The following is a 16,829-nucleotide window of genomic DNA, read 5'->3' as shown; positions in this document are numbered from 1 at the left end:
TATGATCGTTACTTAAGTAGGTATGTACGCTTTTGTGAGGGCTAGATGGCTCAATTTTTGAGAAAATCATTGGAAAATTGGGATTATGAGAAAACCAAATAATTTTCTTTGGAATTAAATAAAATTTATTATAAATCATTATACGACACGGTATCTAATCACTCAATTTTGTGAAACTTTTTCCTTAGTGCATCCCAGGCACATGCAAGATGCAAGTATACCATTTTTGCAGCTGCTGGGCTGCCACTTATTCGGAAAAGTACTTGGCGACTGGGCGGCATTAGTGGCCCGCTTAACAATGGCCACTGGAAGCCAATTTTTATTGAATCAAGCGGGCCTGGCTGTGATGACCAATGAATAAGATGGCCAGGCACGGACGGTCGAGCCTGCAAGGAGTGCGATAAGCTTTTCTGCAGGCGAAAAAAGAGAGCAGGAAAAAGTGAAAGTCCGGGGAAAATGATAAAGACATTGCAACCTACCAAGAATTGACAAGATCTCACTAATAGCCAGATGGAAATTGTAACAAGGATATACAAATAAATACTGTTAACATTTGTGTATGCTAGGATTATACAGAAGTAAATAGTTCAAGAAAATACCCATGTTGTATAGCTGCAATCAATATAGGTATAACTAATGGTCATCATTTTAAAGATAATTTTTAGAAATAAGTAATGGTGCAGCTTTTTTAATTTATCTCATAAATACCATGCTTTCCAGTTCTTCGTGGCCAACATTGATTGACTTCAGAATAGCTTTGCCATGCTTTTCATATGCATAACCATCATTCGAATTGCACTTAATTTGATTGCCCTGCCCGACATTCTGCTGCACGCGCTGTTTATTCTCGAGACCGTATTGTGCTTTCCATTCGGCGCCTTTGATGTTGAGCTGGGAAAATGTTTGAAATGAAAATGTGACCTCTGGCCTGTCGGTTTGTTGCTGTGTTGCTTTGTTGGCTTGTTGGCTTGTTGGCCACCGCAAGCGACGATTGGCGTATAAATTTGGCACACACCACACCCCAACTGACGCACACACATGTATGTAAATGTTATTGCAAGCATAATTTTCTTTGCTGCCATTGCCGTGTATTGCTGTTGATGTTGCTGTTGCTCTGTTGTTGCAGTTGCCGTTGCCGTTGCTGTTGCAGTTTTTGCACGTTATACGAGCCATTTGCAGCAGCAACTACAAGCGACTGCAATGCGGCAGTTGTTGTTGCCGCACCGGAGGCCCAAAGTCGGTGTCGGAGTTGGAGTAATTGCCATCACGTCGCTGGCCAGGAAGAGCCGGTCTAGAAACGGGCAAGTCGGCCAAGGATCGGGCCAGCTAGGATGGGATTGCAGAGCAGGAAAAAGAGCTGTTTAAAAATCATATTCCTTAGAAAACTTTAATCCAATGGATTTATTTTATCATAAAATTATTTTATTGTTTTTATATAAAGAAATATGATGAGCCAGAAAAAAAAACATAATTCTACTGTTTTAAAACGATACGTTTATCAAAGATCCGTTAAATAAAGCTATTATAGTTATTATTGTTTTTACTATAGTTTCTATCCATTGCTGAAAAGGCATGTATTACTTATTCCACGTTTCAACCTATAAAATGTACTTTAATTTCAAATTCATGGCCACAAAAATATCTAGCAAATATGAAAGTGATTTTTGCCATTGTAGTATTCTTATTGAATTGATCTGAGTTTAGAAGTTGGCCTTTATTTTTTCTCTGTGAGAGGTATACCTAGCTAAAGAAATATTCTAAAAATAACAATGCATAATTTACGTCTGGCCGAGTCCACAACTAATGTAGCAGCAGCTGGCAATGGGAAAAATGCAACTGCCATCTGCCTAAATAATAAATAAAAAGGATATGTGAGTGTTGGCCATGTTGTTGCTGCTGAAGGCCATTGGCTGTTGCTGGAGTTGCTGCTGTTGTAGTTGCCAATGCCATTGTCATTAGCCGTTGGGCAAATAATTTACTTTACCACATTTACTTCGATAACTAACCATTGTGTTGTTGGTACTGCTGCTGCTGCTGTTGCCGTAGTCCATTGTTGCTGTTGTTTTTGGTTCAGGCGCCTGGCCGCCATTGCGACCACACTCACACACACACAAATACAGAGAGAGAAAAAAATAGCAACTAAAAATGTACGACACAATAGAAAAGAGTTGCCTAAAAGTTAAACATTTAAGCCTCATATTAAGTTTTGAAACACATTTTAAAGAGTTTAAATGTGATACATTTTAAAGCTGATATACATAGATCTCCGATTGAGATATATTTTAAATTGTGTATGTAAAGACATCTCTTGTTTCTCACTGTGCACTTATTGATAGCCAGGCGGAGCGCGCTGGGCTGGTTTTTGGGTGGTGTGGGATTTGCTGGTGGTGGCTGTGTGTTCCACTTATTGATTTCAATTAACATGCAACAGCATGTCTTCCCGTTGCAGCATGCAACATCCCCTTTTGTTGCAGCCGCTTTTCAATCTTTTCATAGGCTAATGTTACACTTGTGCGTCGTTAGAGCTTACCCTCTGACCCGCCCCGCCCCGCCCCCTTTCTGGACCCCTTTCGCCCCACGCGTCCTTTGTGTGCATCGCCTGCATTGTTGTTGCCAGGAGCCTGCTGCTCCGAGCCGAGTCTCCAATAATTATCAATTTTGTGTGAGTTTGTATATTTTGTAGGGCTTTGTTTATTTACTTGTTTTTTGGTTTAAGGCATTTTGCTGCTATTTGCTTGGCAAACAGTGCGTATGCGTGTTGTGTTTTGCGGTCAGCCGGCCAGCTAGCTCGATGCCCAGTAAATTGTGGCCAAAGCTTTTGGATATCAGCCAAATGAAAATCCAAGTTCTACTCAACTGATTAAAATATATGTGCGCAGCCTTGTGAAAAATAATAGCAAGAAGGATGCTCCTAAAAGGGATTTTATAAAAGCAATTTGCGAGATTTGATCATTTTTTGCTAAATAAAACTAATCAATAAATATTAAAGGGTAAACGTAAAGAGCTGAAAAACACTTCTGAAAAATATGAATAATGGAGATAATAAATACAAATAATCAGCGAAACCGAAACTTCATTGAAGTTTTCGGAATCCCTCGAATGTTTTTTAATTTTAAACAAAAAGATTCGTTTTATTTCGCATTTACATAGCTGTTAACTTACATACTAAGCTGCATCTATTTATGTACAATACATTGAAGTTATTAGAGAGTCTGGGCATTGTGGGCGGGGTGAGTGTGGTTTCTTGAGTATTTAGTTAAATAAGTTAAATTTGACTTGCGGCCACTGTGGTAACCATGGAACACGCGGAATTCGCCGCGTTCTCATCAAAGGTTTCTCAGAATTCCTGCGAAGCAAAAGGGCTTCGATCCGGAGCTAATGTAATTGGTTCTTTAATTATTACTTCAACTTAAAGATGCTGTGGTGCACTTTCGACTATTTCTCCATCGGTTGGTTTTTGGGGTTGTTCTGGGCTCAGTCTTTAAAAGCAACTGTACGATTCTTATGTATTCTGTGTGCATACGTTATTTTTTATGCCTGTGGTATGTGTGTGCTTGTGTATCTGTGTGTTTGCACTGGAAGAAATTAAGAGAACAATTCCTAACTTTTGAATTTTTGAACATACTTGACCAATTTAAATATGATTTTTAGGCATCATTACTTATTTAGGAGCAACAGCTTTATAAGATTTTAAAGCATTTCAGCCTTAATAAAGTGTGATTGTCCTTTAATTAGCATACGTAAATCCAGTACTCATTGAGCATTATTTTATAGAAGTCCAGGCTCTTGTTTTTTTCTGAGTGTATCTGTGGCAAGCATTTTAAGCCCACTGTTATTGTGGTTTCCTTCTGATCCTTCGCCATCCTTGGCTCCTTTTGTCGCCTCTCTTCGTGCCTTCCTGCATTGACTTTCAGGCCTCAAACTGCCGTGACTTAAATTTTGTGTGTGTGCTGTGAGGTCTGTGTGTATTTTTAAAAACCCAATTTTTTCAGAGCCTTCAGGTCTACATCGCCATAGTAATCCTCGCTGTAAAAAGCAGAAACGGAAGTATTAAATAAATAAAAATTCTTGTTAAATAGCAGTCAAAGGGAAATTTCGCTTTTAGGGGTTTCCTTGGCCCGGCTCTGATTTGTTTAATTAAATTGTTTTGTCTCTTGCCAGTCACGCTCCGAGGAATTTGTGGCATGCATGTACATGGTTAACAAGTCGACAAAATTTGATTAGGTAACGAAAAGAATTTTATGTTTGTGCGTCCGACTTCCGTTTCGTTTACCCATGGGTTCTGTCTTAAGCCCCGAGCAGCGCCTCGGATTGTGTTGTAAATTGACAAAGGAAATATTTATTAAAACCGTAATTAAAAATAATATTGTTAAAATCTTGTTACGAGCACTGCGGACGGGAGGGGCTCGGGCCGCTCACCAGGATTTGTGGCCTGACCAGATAAAGTGGAATAGCGCGGACGGGGGAGGTCGAGGGGGAAGCAGACAGAGCAAAGCAACAGGACGTCAAGGATTAAAAGACGCTGGCTGGTTGGGCTGCCTTCTGGCCGCAATAACAACATTATCAGCGAACAACAAATTGCCTTTAAAGCGCAGGCAACAAGGACAAGTGCGATGGCGGTGGCGATGAGCAGGCGAGGCACGCTTCCGCTGCCAGGACATGCATGTCCTCTCATCCTCCACCACAGGCCACACTCATCAAAAATGTTGAAAAAAATGTGAAAGCTTTTTAAAAAAAATTAAAATACAATATGTAAAATTTAGAATAACATAAGAATTGTTATTCAAATTGGCTATAATTTTATAAATTTTAAAAGTTGTAAAGCAGAGAAATAATATTAAATTTTGTAGAATTTTGTTATATCAAGTCTCTAAAGGAATACATAATATTTAATTAATATAATTTAATTTCACTTTTCTTACTTAAACAAAATTTATTTTTTTTAAATATGGGTCTATTCACCAACGTGGAAAATAAAATAATTTAAATGTATACATGAGAACCTCCTTTCTATCTATTCAAGTTCATTGAACCATAGTTCCTTGTCAAAAATAAATAAACTGGATTTCTAAATCTCATTGTTTTCTCTCTGTGTAGTTCAACACTTGTCTTCATATAAAATGCGCGCTGTGTGTGCGGATCTGGGCAGCGAATGACAAAAAGCGCAAGGCTATTAAATTAAATTAAATGGAATTGACCAAAAACCAAGGACAGCTCTTGGTCCTTGTTGAGAAGTCAGCACCATAAATGTAGCGGCTTATTCGCCGCCCTGATGAAGATGCGGATCATGATGGCAGGGGCGGTGGTCGGTAGGGGGTGTAAGCTGCAAAATATGGCTCTTGTTTAGTGGTCCAAAATTGTTTTTCCTTTATTTACGTTTCTCGTTCTTTTCGGGGATTTCTTGGCCAACCCAGATCCCTCGGCTATGCCTTTATATATATTGACAAGCAGTGGCCGGCCCATAACTTTGGCCTGCTCTCTAGTTTTATGTTCCGCCTGTGCGTTTATATCATCATTAAAATTAATTAGAGTCAAAATGTTAAAAGGATTTCATTGCCAGGCGGACAGACTCACAGAGCAGTCCGCTGGCTATTATCCATCAGGAGTTACTATCCCGTTACTCAACTCGCCCACAGGGTCTGTTCGTCAGGGTTTCCCCATCTCGTATCTGCACTGCGGCTGGCAAGTGACTGCTGCCCAGTTGCCACTTCTGCACGGAGAACAAAAAGCAGCAGTTGGTCTTCAAAAATGTAGGTCTCAAAAAGGTTGAGCAACTACCCATCCATTTATTAATTCGTGAGTGTAAAATGGACCTACGTATTACGAGGTAAAAAAACTAGGGAACTTGACCATTATAAAGCTTACATATCTATTTTAACAAAGTTGAGATCATGATGCCTAAAAATTATTTCTGTGTCTTAATATTAAACACAGATCCAATAAAACCTTACAAAGTCGTCATTCTATTGCAGTTATACAAGTAGTATATAACTATTGTAAAAACCTAAGTACAAGTACAATAAGTATAACAGCCTCAAAACTATGTTTTTCTATTTGTTTTAGGGATATTGAGCATTATAAAGACAAAATATATATGTTACCAAAACTATTCTCCTATTACAGTTATTTTATGAAAACAAAGACCATCCGTCAACACTTAAGTACAAAAATATTATATCTCTTCTAATATACTCCAAAGCTCCCTCACTCTTAGTCAAAATTGTTTCCACCAACTTTTCTTCTAGTGATGCAATTACTTTCGCACTGGACACTGGAGTAATTTTGTTAAACTCAAATCATTTTTGTTTATAAAACACTTTTATGTACGACGTGCGTTATCCGTTTTGAGTCCCTTTTTTCTACAGCTAACCTCTGTTAGCCGCAAACATAAGCAGGACACACAGGATTCTTAGGGCGAAGTGGGGAAAGCAGCAACTTTTAATTGAAGATTGCTTACTTGCTGCACTTAACTGCCAGCCCGCAGCCACAACGAGAGCATTCCGAAATATATTAAAGTAAAAGATGACATCCAGCGGTTGGTGTGGTGTGCTCCCAGGACCAAGGACGAGGACCAGGGAAATGGGAGTGGCGAGTGGCGAGTGGCATTAAGAGCTAAGCCAAGAGCAACATCAAACTGAATGGATGCAGGCGACTTTATGCTCATATTTGCCTTAAAATTCCGAGAGCTCTTTACGCGGCTTTTCTATGCCAAAAAGAGCTTATGCGACACACACAAAGCCATCACACACACGCAGACAGGGGGGAGCAGAAAATGTCCTTTAGCGACAACTTTTGCCTTGAGTTTGTATAGTTTTATAATTTTTATTTAATTAGTTTTAAAACTTTTTTCCAGTGCGCCATAAATGCACACAAGCGCAGGTTCACCCACACAGCCAGAGACATTCGCACACAGAGGCAAAAGTTAAAGTTGCCAGCTTTTATGAGTTAGAGGGGGCAAAGGGAAGCCCCGCCCATTTGAAGCCCCACCGGGACCTTTATCGAGGTGCCACTGCCCACGGTTGCCCCTTTCCCATTCCCCTCTTCCATTTGCCCCTCAGTAAATCTGTGAGTGTGTGTGCGTGTTGCTGGTTCTGCCTGCAATTGTGTTGATAATTTGAAAATTCATTTAAAGTTTTTGTATCGCGTTTTTGTTTATAGAATCTAATGAATAATTAACAAAGTTCTTGTGCATTTGAAAAGACGTCAGCGGCGACGAAGGCAAAGACTTCCTGGTCGCCTCGAAATGCCAGCCAACTTTTCATTTGCCGCAAATATGGCTGGCAAAGTTTCATGTTTACTTATTATTTACAGACTCTAACGATGTCAAAGGGTAAAAAAACGGAAGAACCTTATAGTGGAGTTCCCCCAACTATGAGATACCCCCTGTTCACTGCTCTCTTAGAAATGGCTTAAAGGGATGTTTATCATATTGTTACATTTAAAATGTATTAACAGAGAATATCCCTAAAATGTTTCACTACACAGTGAAACTCTTAAAATGTAACCACAGTTTGGATCTCAAAATCTGAAAGTACTCATAGAAACCAGTCAGAACCCATTTGTCGTTCCTATGGCTTAGCTGACGTTTGGATATTGCAGCGACTTAAAGATTTGTTAAAAAAAATCGATTTATAAGGGCAATATCTCTTACGGCCATTCGAATTTCAGGTACAGGTCCTCAATGTTATTTTAGCCAAAAACGTAGAGAAGTACAATATATAAATAATTTGGATCAGAACAGTGATTATTAAACAGTGAACTCAAAAGTTCAATGAAAATATAGAAATTGGTACTTAAATACTTTAAATACAATGTAGTATATTTCCCAATTTTCAAAGCCTATTTTCCGATGGGCGCATTTTTTAAAAAACTTTGTTTTGCATTTTTTTCTTTATATCTCTACCTATATTAATCTTGAAGACATTATCACAAAACGACAATTTTCCCTTTACATATAGCATATTTTTACTTAAAATCGTAACATTGCTATTTTATCAAATCGCGAGCTTACCTAGAGGAACCCCAAATGAGTTCTGACTCGCTTCGATGAGTACTTTAAGAATTCGAAGGCTAAACATACACTCCAAAGTCACTAAAAGTGTTGGACAGTGCTATTATCAGCAAAAAGTGTGATCCTTAAGAAACAATTAAAAAAACTACAAAAAATGAGTTATGTTTCACCCAAAAACCTTCGAAACAAATAGAACCAGTTTGTTTTGTTTTTTTATATATTTTTTGATTTTCGTTTTTTTATGTATAAAATAAAATTATAAGCTTATAAACAAGGATCACTTAAATGTACAAATCTCTAAATTTTACGCTTCATTTTGAACGATTTCTTTCATTCCTCGATGTTCTCTATATTTTGTTTACAAAATTTTGTGTCATTATCTTGGAGCCTAATTTGCGCGGCAATTTCGATATGTTTTAAATTTGTTGGAAAACAGAAACATGAAGAGATAGCAACAGTTTGACTCAGACGAAACGAGAGAGATTTATAGATTCATAAATTAGAAACACAGAACAGAAGTCAACTGAGAAGTACGAGAATGGCAGGAAAATAGTTTTTGATGTGGTTCGAATTTCGATTTGAGGCTGAGTATTATCTCTTTTGATTTTCATTTGATTTGTGATGTGAGGGTTTGGATTTTTGGCAGGATGGGAACTGGGGATCTGAGTTGATTGATCTTGTTGTATTGTTTTGTAGTTGTAGTTGCTGTTGTTGTTTAGTTATTGTTGTTAAAGTTGTAGGTTCTTGTTGTAGTTGTTATGTTTATGAGGAGGAGGAGGAGGCAGCTTTGGTTTTTTGCGCGCCCTTAGTGCGACCTTCACTGTTCAATCCAGCTAGAAGCTCGCTCTTGCGGATGCTCTTCAAATCCAGATCGCCGTAGTAGTCTTCGCTGTAATTGTAAATGGGACCAAGGATATAGAGATATGTCAGAATAGGCCAGAGATATGGATATGTGAGATGTGGTATGTGTTGAGTACAGACAGTGGACAGTGAAAGTTCAGAGGGTGAGGAGTGTGGTGATGGGTGCTGAGTGGCGAGTGGTGCAAGCGTGGCAGAAAACCTCAAATGGATGGGTTGCTCAAGACTTAAAAAATAAATTTAGAGGGTGATGCAGAAATAGCCAAAGATTTTTCATCACTTGGGAAGGTTTGCAAGAGTATGCAACCACACATGATAACCCGTAAATAAGAGTAAAGATTGGTTTTAAAAAATTATCATATAGAGATAGAAATGACCAATTATTGGTTAGAAATTTTCGTATCTATTTCAGAGTAATAGAGAATATTTTCTAATAATAAGTGGGAAGTTCAACCAAGCACGATGCCCCCTGCAACCCTAATCAATTAAATATTAAAATGTTCGGAGTGCAAAGCAAGACAAATCAAAAAGGTGCCAGCCTAGGGACAAATCGCATATAAATTCCAACTTACCATCCGGGAACATCCTCGGGATCCTCGCAGTTGCCAGTGCCATCACTGTCTCCGATCTTGAACACTGTGCCGATGGGGCATCCGTATTCGCGGGCCACGCCCTCCAGGCAGATGTAGTACTTGCGGCAGTCCTCGGGGTGGGCGTGGCGCGAGAAGGATCCGGCGTTGGCCAGCTCACCGGCCGCGGGGCAGGAGAATCCGTTGGCCACCTCTGAAATCAGGCAAATATTCAGTCATTCGATCCACTTGATCCTTCAAGAGTGTATAAACCCACCTTCGTTCTTGCACTCGGGCACCTGATCAGCCCACATGCACACGCGAGCATCGCGATCGTAGGCCAATCCGGGGGAGCACTGGTATCTGGAGGGCTCGCCGTTCCAGCAGTTCCAGAACACGTCGCACTTGTTCTCATCGGGGAAGATGCCGTACAGGCGGGAGCAGTGGGGAGTGGTGATTGGGGGCTCTGTTCAAAATATAATAATAATATCGATAAAAATATGTACATAGGTATACATTGGATTTGTTATACGACCTTACATTATACCTTCCCGAATAATATAGGAATTGCTTTAACTTGACTTTAAAATATTTATATTAATCAGTTTTAAGTCCTAGTTATCCCGATATAATTCCCCTTTAGTGCAGTTTTGTATTGATATTTTCAACAGTATTTTTCTTATACGACCTGACAGTAAAAATTCCTATGTATTACATTTTTTATTTCAACTTGACTGCTTACAAATACTAAGTTTAATAAATTCCGATAGGAATTGTATTTTTATAGTACAATTATTCTTTTTCTCGCCATTTAATGCATTTTTTAATGCTATTTTCAACATTTGTTTTCCCTTATTTAATTGACAACTTACCCAGCTCTGTGCGATCGCCGCAATCCACGTTGTGCAGATAGTCGCAGTTCTCGGTGAGGTATTTAGAGTCTGTGGCATCGAAGGCCAGACCGTTGCCGCAGGTCTTCAGCTCGGCAACGCCATTGTCGCACTTCCAGTATTTGTCGCAGGACGTGTCGTGTGGATAGAATCCAAAGTCATCGGGACACTTAAAGCTACTTTGGGCCACAGCTGCAACAGAGATAGAATTTGTTTATGAATATAAAAATGCTGTAAGGTGGGTCTAGTTAAACAAATTAATCCGCTCGAAATCAGTGTACAAAATTCTGTGTGCTTGGTTTTGAATTTTAAATGTTTCTGCTTAATAGAAAATTTGGTACGTTTTTCGCAATAGCGAATCTTTTTTTATGTTATCTAACGTCCGGCACGTGGCCTTTCCTTTTTCATTGTTGTCCGAAAATGTGAGTTACCAATGAACCCAAAAAGTCATTCCAAGAAGAGTCACAGACGAAATAAGGAATCCCAACGATTGCGCAAGCCAAGCAGATGCAGATACACACGTATCCAAGATGCTTATTATCATTATGATGGCAAGGCGCGCTCGACGATGATGACGCTGGGCATGGCCATTTGTCATCTGGCCCAAAAGGCATTCACTTTAAAAAGTCTGATGTCTGACAGAGAGACGACGGTTGCCAATAAATCTCGAAGGCAACTTTCAGCAGTCGCAGACACACACGGATCGCTGACAGCTCAGGGCCAACTGCATTTACTTTTGTTTCGTGCGGTGTTTTTTCTCTCCCTCGTTTTTGGGTATGGAATTACACCGAACCCTGTGACAGAGAGTTGAAGCACCTGAAATGCGCCACCAAGGACTTATCCCCTCCCCCAACCTTCTCCTTTCCCATCTGCACCATCTGCACTCGTCTGTTTTTGTGGAAGCTGAGCTCAATGCAACCGCAGGGCGTAACGAACTAAATTGCATTTGTACAACTAACTAATGCGGTATTTGCCGGCATTTTCTATATATTTGGCGTGGAAAATCAAATGGCAGCAGTCAAAAAATAATTACCCACGTGCAGTCTGGCATTGAAAAGAGTTTCGCCCCCCATGGAGGGTCCATGTGGGTGTGTGATAATCTAATTGCAAAGCCGCAGAGTTGCGGTCACGTTTCATTTCCAATGTTCAATGTTCAGTGCTCACTGTTCAATCAAAAGTGCGCATCAATTGCCTAAGCCGCGGGCTAAGTCCGGGGTAGGCCCCACGTTGGGCGCCAAAAGGCTCGCGGACGGCCCCACGTTGGGCGCCACAAAAGCAGGTGCAAAGCGCCTGGGAAACCGCATGAATGCAACAATTGAATGAAAACATAGAAAAATCAACTGATTCGCTGGCCTGCATAAACAACATGCAATTTTCATTTTGTGTGTGTAAACTAATCAAATATCAAATTTTACATTTACGCAGTTGCCACGCTCGCGAAAGAGACTCGAATAAATCAAAACTGTGGCATCCATAAAATTATTTGCTGACTTTAATTAAAAACTGTTATTTTCGCTGCGTATTTATTTTTGCCACACATATATGATTGGCTTAGGCAGTCATTTAGCCAGTTCCGATTCGCAAAAAAACATTGATTGTTTACTCGCTATACGTTTTGCGTTTCGCATTTGTTTATTGTAATTTTGTTAATTACGCAGTTTGATCGCAGCCTCAATAAAAATTTGAGTTTAATAACGCAGCACGTTTGTTTTAATTTTTAAACCCAAGGAATTCTAATTGATCGCCGCTTGTTATGGGAGTCTGGTAAGATTAGTCAGCGACATCAATTAGCCGGGCGTTTCATGGTTCGAGGACGGCCATTGGCGAGCACTTAGCCAGGTATTCAGTGAGCCAGTAGCCAAGTAGCCTTCCCACTCCGCCACAATACCTTTGTTTCACCTGCAACTGTGCGGAAAGAGTGCAATGTGGCAGTTGTTTTCTGCAACAGCCGCAGGAATGGACCGCAGTCCTAATGCCTTCGCACACACACATGCTCCGGGCGATGATTGTGCACTTACAGCGGTGTGTGCTTCCGGCCACATGTTTTCTAAGCAATTACTGAGACACCTGGCGCACAGTGCGTATGCGCAATAAATTGCCAAGCCTAATGTTGCGGCAAGCAGGCAGGGAAACTATCATAAAAGGCGTGTTTAACACATTTTTTATGACTTTGTTTTTTTTCTGATACCAATCCTTTAAGTATGTTTCCCAAGTATCATATTAAATTAAAAATGTAATGTAGTAAAAAAAGGCTTCAGTGGCTTTGATCAACATTTCGATTTCAAGAGAATTGATGGGTATTATTCTTAAAAGCACTTTGCAAAAACAAGACATTAAGTCCAACCCGAAAAGTGACTCAGCTACTTAGCGTTGAGTAGGAATTCGGCTGAAAGCGATAGCATCTAACCATATCACGCGCTACTTTGGCCATTATCTAACAAGAGCTGAGATTCTGTTGACATGACATAACGGCTGAATTAGCTTCGAGCGGACCGCAAGACGAACGAAAATGAAAGCCAAAACCCCGGCTAGCCCACATTCTCGCCGAGAACCGGTTCGGCCAGATTCTAGACCAACTACTAACCCACTCTGAAGTCTGGCAACCGAACTGTCTTTTGTTCTCGACGGTGCCGCCCGGCGCACCTTGGAAATAAATAGTTTGACCGGCATGCCAATGCAGCACACTGTGTATTTATGTGTGTGCTCCACTACATATGGCACAATCTGCAGCGACCACGTGAGCCAGCGAATTATTTATAAGCTAGTTAGACTGATTGCCTGGTGTGGCATGCTATTTAATTTACTGTTCGGCCATAATTGGTTTATCTATCAGCGCGGAGCGCTTAATTACATTTTTTGCTCCTTTGGCGCAAACAATGCGGATGGGTGTCGCTGTTTATGTGCATTTAAATAATACATTTTTATTGACATTTTAACAGTTAAACCGACATTTGTGTTGGTCTTGTTGGTTGATTGCACACCATTGGCACTGGCTGACCCCCAGTCGCTGTTTATCATTCGTACATCCGCTCGTCCATTAACATAATCATTTAATTAACCAAAAATGCACACAACACTGGTGCGGCGCAAATTACAAGCTCTATGGAGCTCGATTTAATGAAATTAATTTATGCTTTACTTAAATGACAGACACTGTCAAGATGCAAATGAATTCATAATTTAAAATTAACAAATGAATGCGTTAGCAAAATTGCAAATTGACCGTGCGATTTTCAATAATTCATAGCCGTGTTCTGTAATTAGATGCGAGCGATACGCATCGAGAAGAGTATCTTTTTCCCGGGCCACACATCTTTTGGTCGCCTCGAAGGGAAGACAGCCGTATCGTATCATGACAAATGATGACAAATCCCCGTTGCATGCGGCCAACTCAGTTGTCAGCCCATAAATACCAGTATCAGAGCAATGAACCCCGCTGAGGGGCGGGGCATTAGCATTTGGCATGCCAGCAAACAAACTCAGAGGCATTATGAAGGACCTCCTGGGCCAGGACACGGACCAGGACCCATAATCGCCGCCAGCTCCTGCGGTTGCAATCACCATCCCGATCGCAATCGCAATCGCAGGTTGCCTCTTTTGAGGCCCTCGACAGCTCGAGTGTGTATCTATCATTTGCCGGGCTGTAACTCCACTCCGCCCGGCATAGTGTGGTGTTATTTTTATCGCTGTTTGTCTTCTTGTCTGGCAAGACATCGCCGCCGTATAAATCAAGAAAATTGCTGACATTTAAGCACGTTTCGTTGGGGAGCCTTTGGCCCGTTAGGTATTTACCCGGCAGCAACAGCACTCGAGCATTTCCGCTAAATGTTGCCGTCTTCCAAAAACTGTTTTTGCATACGGTGCGCCGACAACATCGTAATGATATTTAAATATTTGCCCACATTGTTGGCGGCCCGTCCGTATGTGGGTTAATCTGCGTTTGAATTGTTTCGTCCATTGTTTGTCTATTGTCCGATGGTTGTTGGCTGGGAAGTGCTCAGAATTCTGATATTATTTGACGACCCATTCGATAATACTTCGGATTTAAGAAGGGAAATATTGCGTGGAAAAATAATTATTTAAAAACTGAATTCATTGTAATACCTAAAAGTTTTAAGCTGTGAAAGTAATTTTAATTGAATATGAATTTTCTAAAAAACCATTATCGAGAATTGCAAAAAACCCTTACTTTATAAAGACGCAATATAATCTAAGATAAGTTTTGTTTACCCGAACTTTTGTTAAAATATTTGGATATCCCACAAATGCCTTTTTTTTGCTTTGAATTGTTTCTATGACGTTTGGTTGCTGAAATCCCAAATAGTTTCGACTCGTCACAGATCGAGCAATAAATCCGATGGCCCAAGAAGGCGACTTAGTCGCAATTCATGTATTTACCGCTGAATAGATATGACTTTTTCAAATTTAACGCATCGACGCTGGCGCTTTTGAGAAAAATTGATTTTCAATGCTCCGCGGTCGCCGCCAAAAGTGGCATGCAAATTGAGTTTTAACAGCGCCGTATTTCGGCCCTCCCCGTTGTTGGCCATAAATCAGCATAGATAGCCCGGCGCGTGTGTGTTGGCCTAATGCAACCTATAGAATTCGGCACACCCAGTTGCATGTCGGCTGCGGCGGCCCTTTTCATTTGATTTTGTTGCCACAAAATAAAAACTTTTCAAGCGTGACTTGCTGCTGCCTGTGTGGCAATGGCAAAATAGAAAAATGGCAACATTTATTTTGTTTGTCTTTGGCCACATTCTTTTTTGCAGCTGCGGTTGGTGTTAGTTTTCGATACGGAACCGCAAGAAGGGAAAAATATAATCAAGAGTCAAATGCGGAAATTTATAGTGTGCTCTCGTTTTTCGGAAATCTTTGGCCCGCTTAAATTGTTTATCGCCGTGATTAGCAGGCTGGCTGTAACACTTTCGACCCCCATTTAAAGGGAAGTCGGGGCCTTAAAGTCGAACAAGCGAGCAAGTGAGCAGTTGAGCTGGCAAGTGCCGTTGCATAATTAATGCCAACTTGAACTTGACAATGCACGGCGGCTTTTCATCAAAATGGGCCCATTAAAGCATTTATGTTTCGACCCGTTGTTAAGTTTAATAACTTGGCAATTGCTGGTAATTAAAATTGAGCAGCGAAATTGCTTTTTACGGCCATGCACGACTTGGCAGAAAAAATGCATGGCACGCAATTCGCAAATGTTTTAGGTTGAATAACCAAAAAGCGAACGGCTTTAGATTTGGATTGGGGATTTTGGGGAGTGGCCGAGTGGTTGCGTAGTTAAAATTCCTGAGCCTAGCCCAGTTGTATCTCGTCCATTAGGCATCTCTGGAGGCGGCTATCTAAAGAGCTTTTCAATGTCAATGTCAGAATTGGCGTATCTCGACCCGGCCACACCCCAGTGGAGTGTGCGAAATTAAAGCCAGGAATCCGAGGCTTTTTCCGCTGGTTATCTAATGCAGCCCGAATCTAAATATCGCTTACAACACCGAGACCGATTTCGCAATCGAGCTGCAGCGGAGCCAGACGATCGTCGCTGTTGTAACCTCTCCCAGCTTTTAAGGCGGCTTCGATGAGGTAATGAAATCGAACCGAGCCAGGCCAATAGATGCAGAGATTCGTAGATGCATGGATACAGATACTGCGCAGCGTAACTGTATCTGTGTATCTGTGTATCTGCGTGGAAAACTCGGGCTGGGCTGGGACTTGCTCAATTACATTTCCCTCTGCTCGGGCTCGCTTTTCGTTTTCGTTTTCGATTTCGTTTTCGCTTTTCCCTGCTCGATTTCGTTTCTTTTTGGATCGCTGGTAAAAGTGGAGCAGTGATAGTTGATTTACCCGTCGTTGCACAAGCACACTCTCGATTTTTGCACACTGATTTTCAGCACTCAAGTGTCCTTCATGTTGCGCAAGCGGAAAAGCATTTTCCACTCGCCGCTGTTCATTTCACTTAGCTAGCTAAAGATACATACCGGCTCCGAATAATGCCACAAACACCACGAAAAACTTCTTCATTTTGCGAGTGTAGTTATTTGTATTTAGTTGGTATCGGGACTTGAACCGACGGAACCGCACTTGAAAAAACTGAGACTGAAAACTGTTTAACTGAATCTGCGCTCCACTGGCACCGACGACTTGAAATGTGTGTGGTTTCTGGTGGAGCGGTAGCTTTTTATACCGCTGCGCATGCGCAACGTCGCGAACAATCCAGACGTCGGCGTCGCCGCTGGCGTCGGCGTCGGCATCTGCGCCTGCGCCTGCGTCGACGCGGGCAGCGGCAGCGGCATTGCAACGGTATTCGTAGCAGCCAGCTTTTCGCTCGCTACGTGGCCGAACCTCTCTCCCTCACTCTCTCTGGCCTTTTTCCACCTTGGCTTGCCTCAACTTACCTGTTTTGTATGCAGGCAGCGACGCCGACCGCGCTGCCGCTGGCTGCGTCGACGCCGACGTCTATTGTTTTGTGGCCCAAACCATTTGTCAATTGATCTTTTTCAC

General features: G+C 41.2%; 1 protein-coding gene across 2 annotated transcripts; it reads right to left on the bottom strand.

Annotated features, from left to right (window-relative positions):
• Window positions 1–3,102: 3,102 nt before the first annotated feature.
• Window positions 3,103–16,473, bottom strand: LOC119560365 (protein obstructor-E). 2 transcript variants are annotated; one of them, XM_037873771.1, is made up of 5 exons: window positions 16,307–16,473; window positions 10,311–10,520; window positions 9,716–9,904; window positions 9,442–9,652; window positions 3,103–4,026 (listed from the first exon to the last, which is right to left on the bottom strand). In XM_037873771.1, the coding sequence occupies exons 1-5, from the start codon at window positions 16,347–16,349 to the stop codon at window positions 3,972–3,974; spliced, it is 708 nt and encodes a 235-aa protein (XP_037729699.1). In that variant the 5' UTR covers window positions 16,350–16,473; the 3' UTR covers window positions 3,103–3,971. The 2 variants fall into 2 exon arrangements, with proteins under 2 accessions (XP_037729699.1, XP_037729698.1); XM_037873770.1 differs by lacking the exon at window positions 3,103–4,026 and adding an exon at window positions 8,246–8,900.
• Window positions 16,474–16,829: the final 356 nt, after the last annotated feature.

The sequence above is a fragment of the Drosophila subpulchrella genome, unplaced genomic scaffold (assembly GCF_014743375.2).
Source record: "Drosophila subpulchrella strain 33 F10 #4 breed RU33 unplaced genomic scaffold, RU_Dsub_v1.1 Primary Assembly Seq354, whole genome shotgun sequence".
NCBI lineage: Eukaryota > Metazoa > Arthropoda > Insecta > Diptera > Drosophilidae > Drosophila > Drosophila subpulchrella.
This window is presented reverse-complemented; position numbering and strand designations above follow the sequence as displayed.

What these genes read in the sequence shown, in the direction of transcription:
- LOC119560365 (XM_037873770.1), bottom strand. Translation starts at nt 16,349, where the DNA reads ATGAAGAAGTTTTTCGTGGTGTTTGTGGCATTATTCGGAGCCG. An exon ending in TGTGGCATTATTCGGAGCCG is followed by an intron (nt 10,521 to 16,306) that starts GTATGTATCTTT and finishes TCTCTGTTGCAG; the next exon opens with CTGTGGCCCAAAGTAGCTTT. An exon ending in CGGCGATCGCACAGAGCTGG is followed by an intron (nt 9,905 to 10,310) that starts GTAAGTTGTCAA and finishes TATTTTGAACAG; the next exon opens with AGCCCCCAATCACCACTCCC.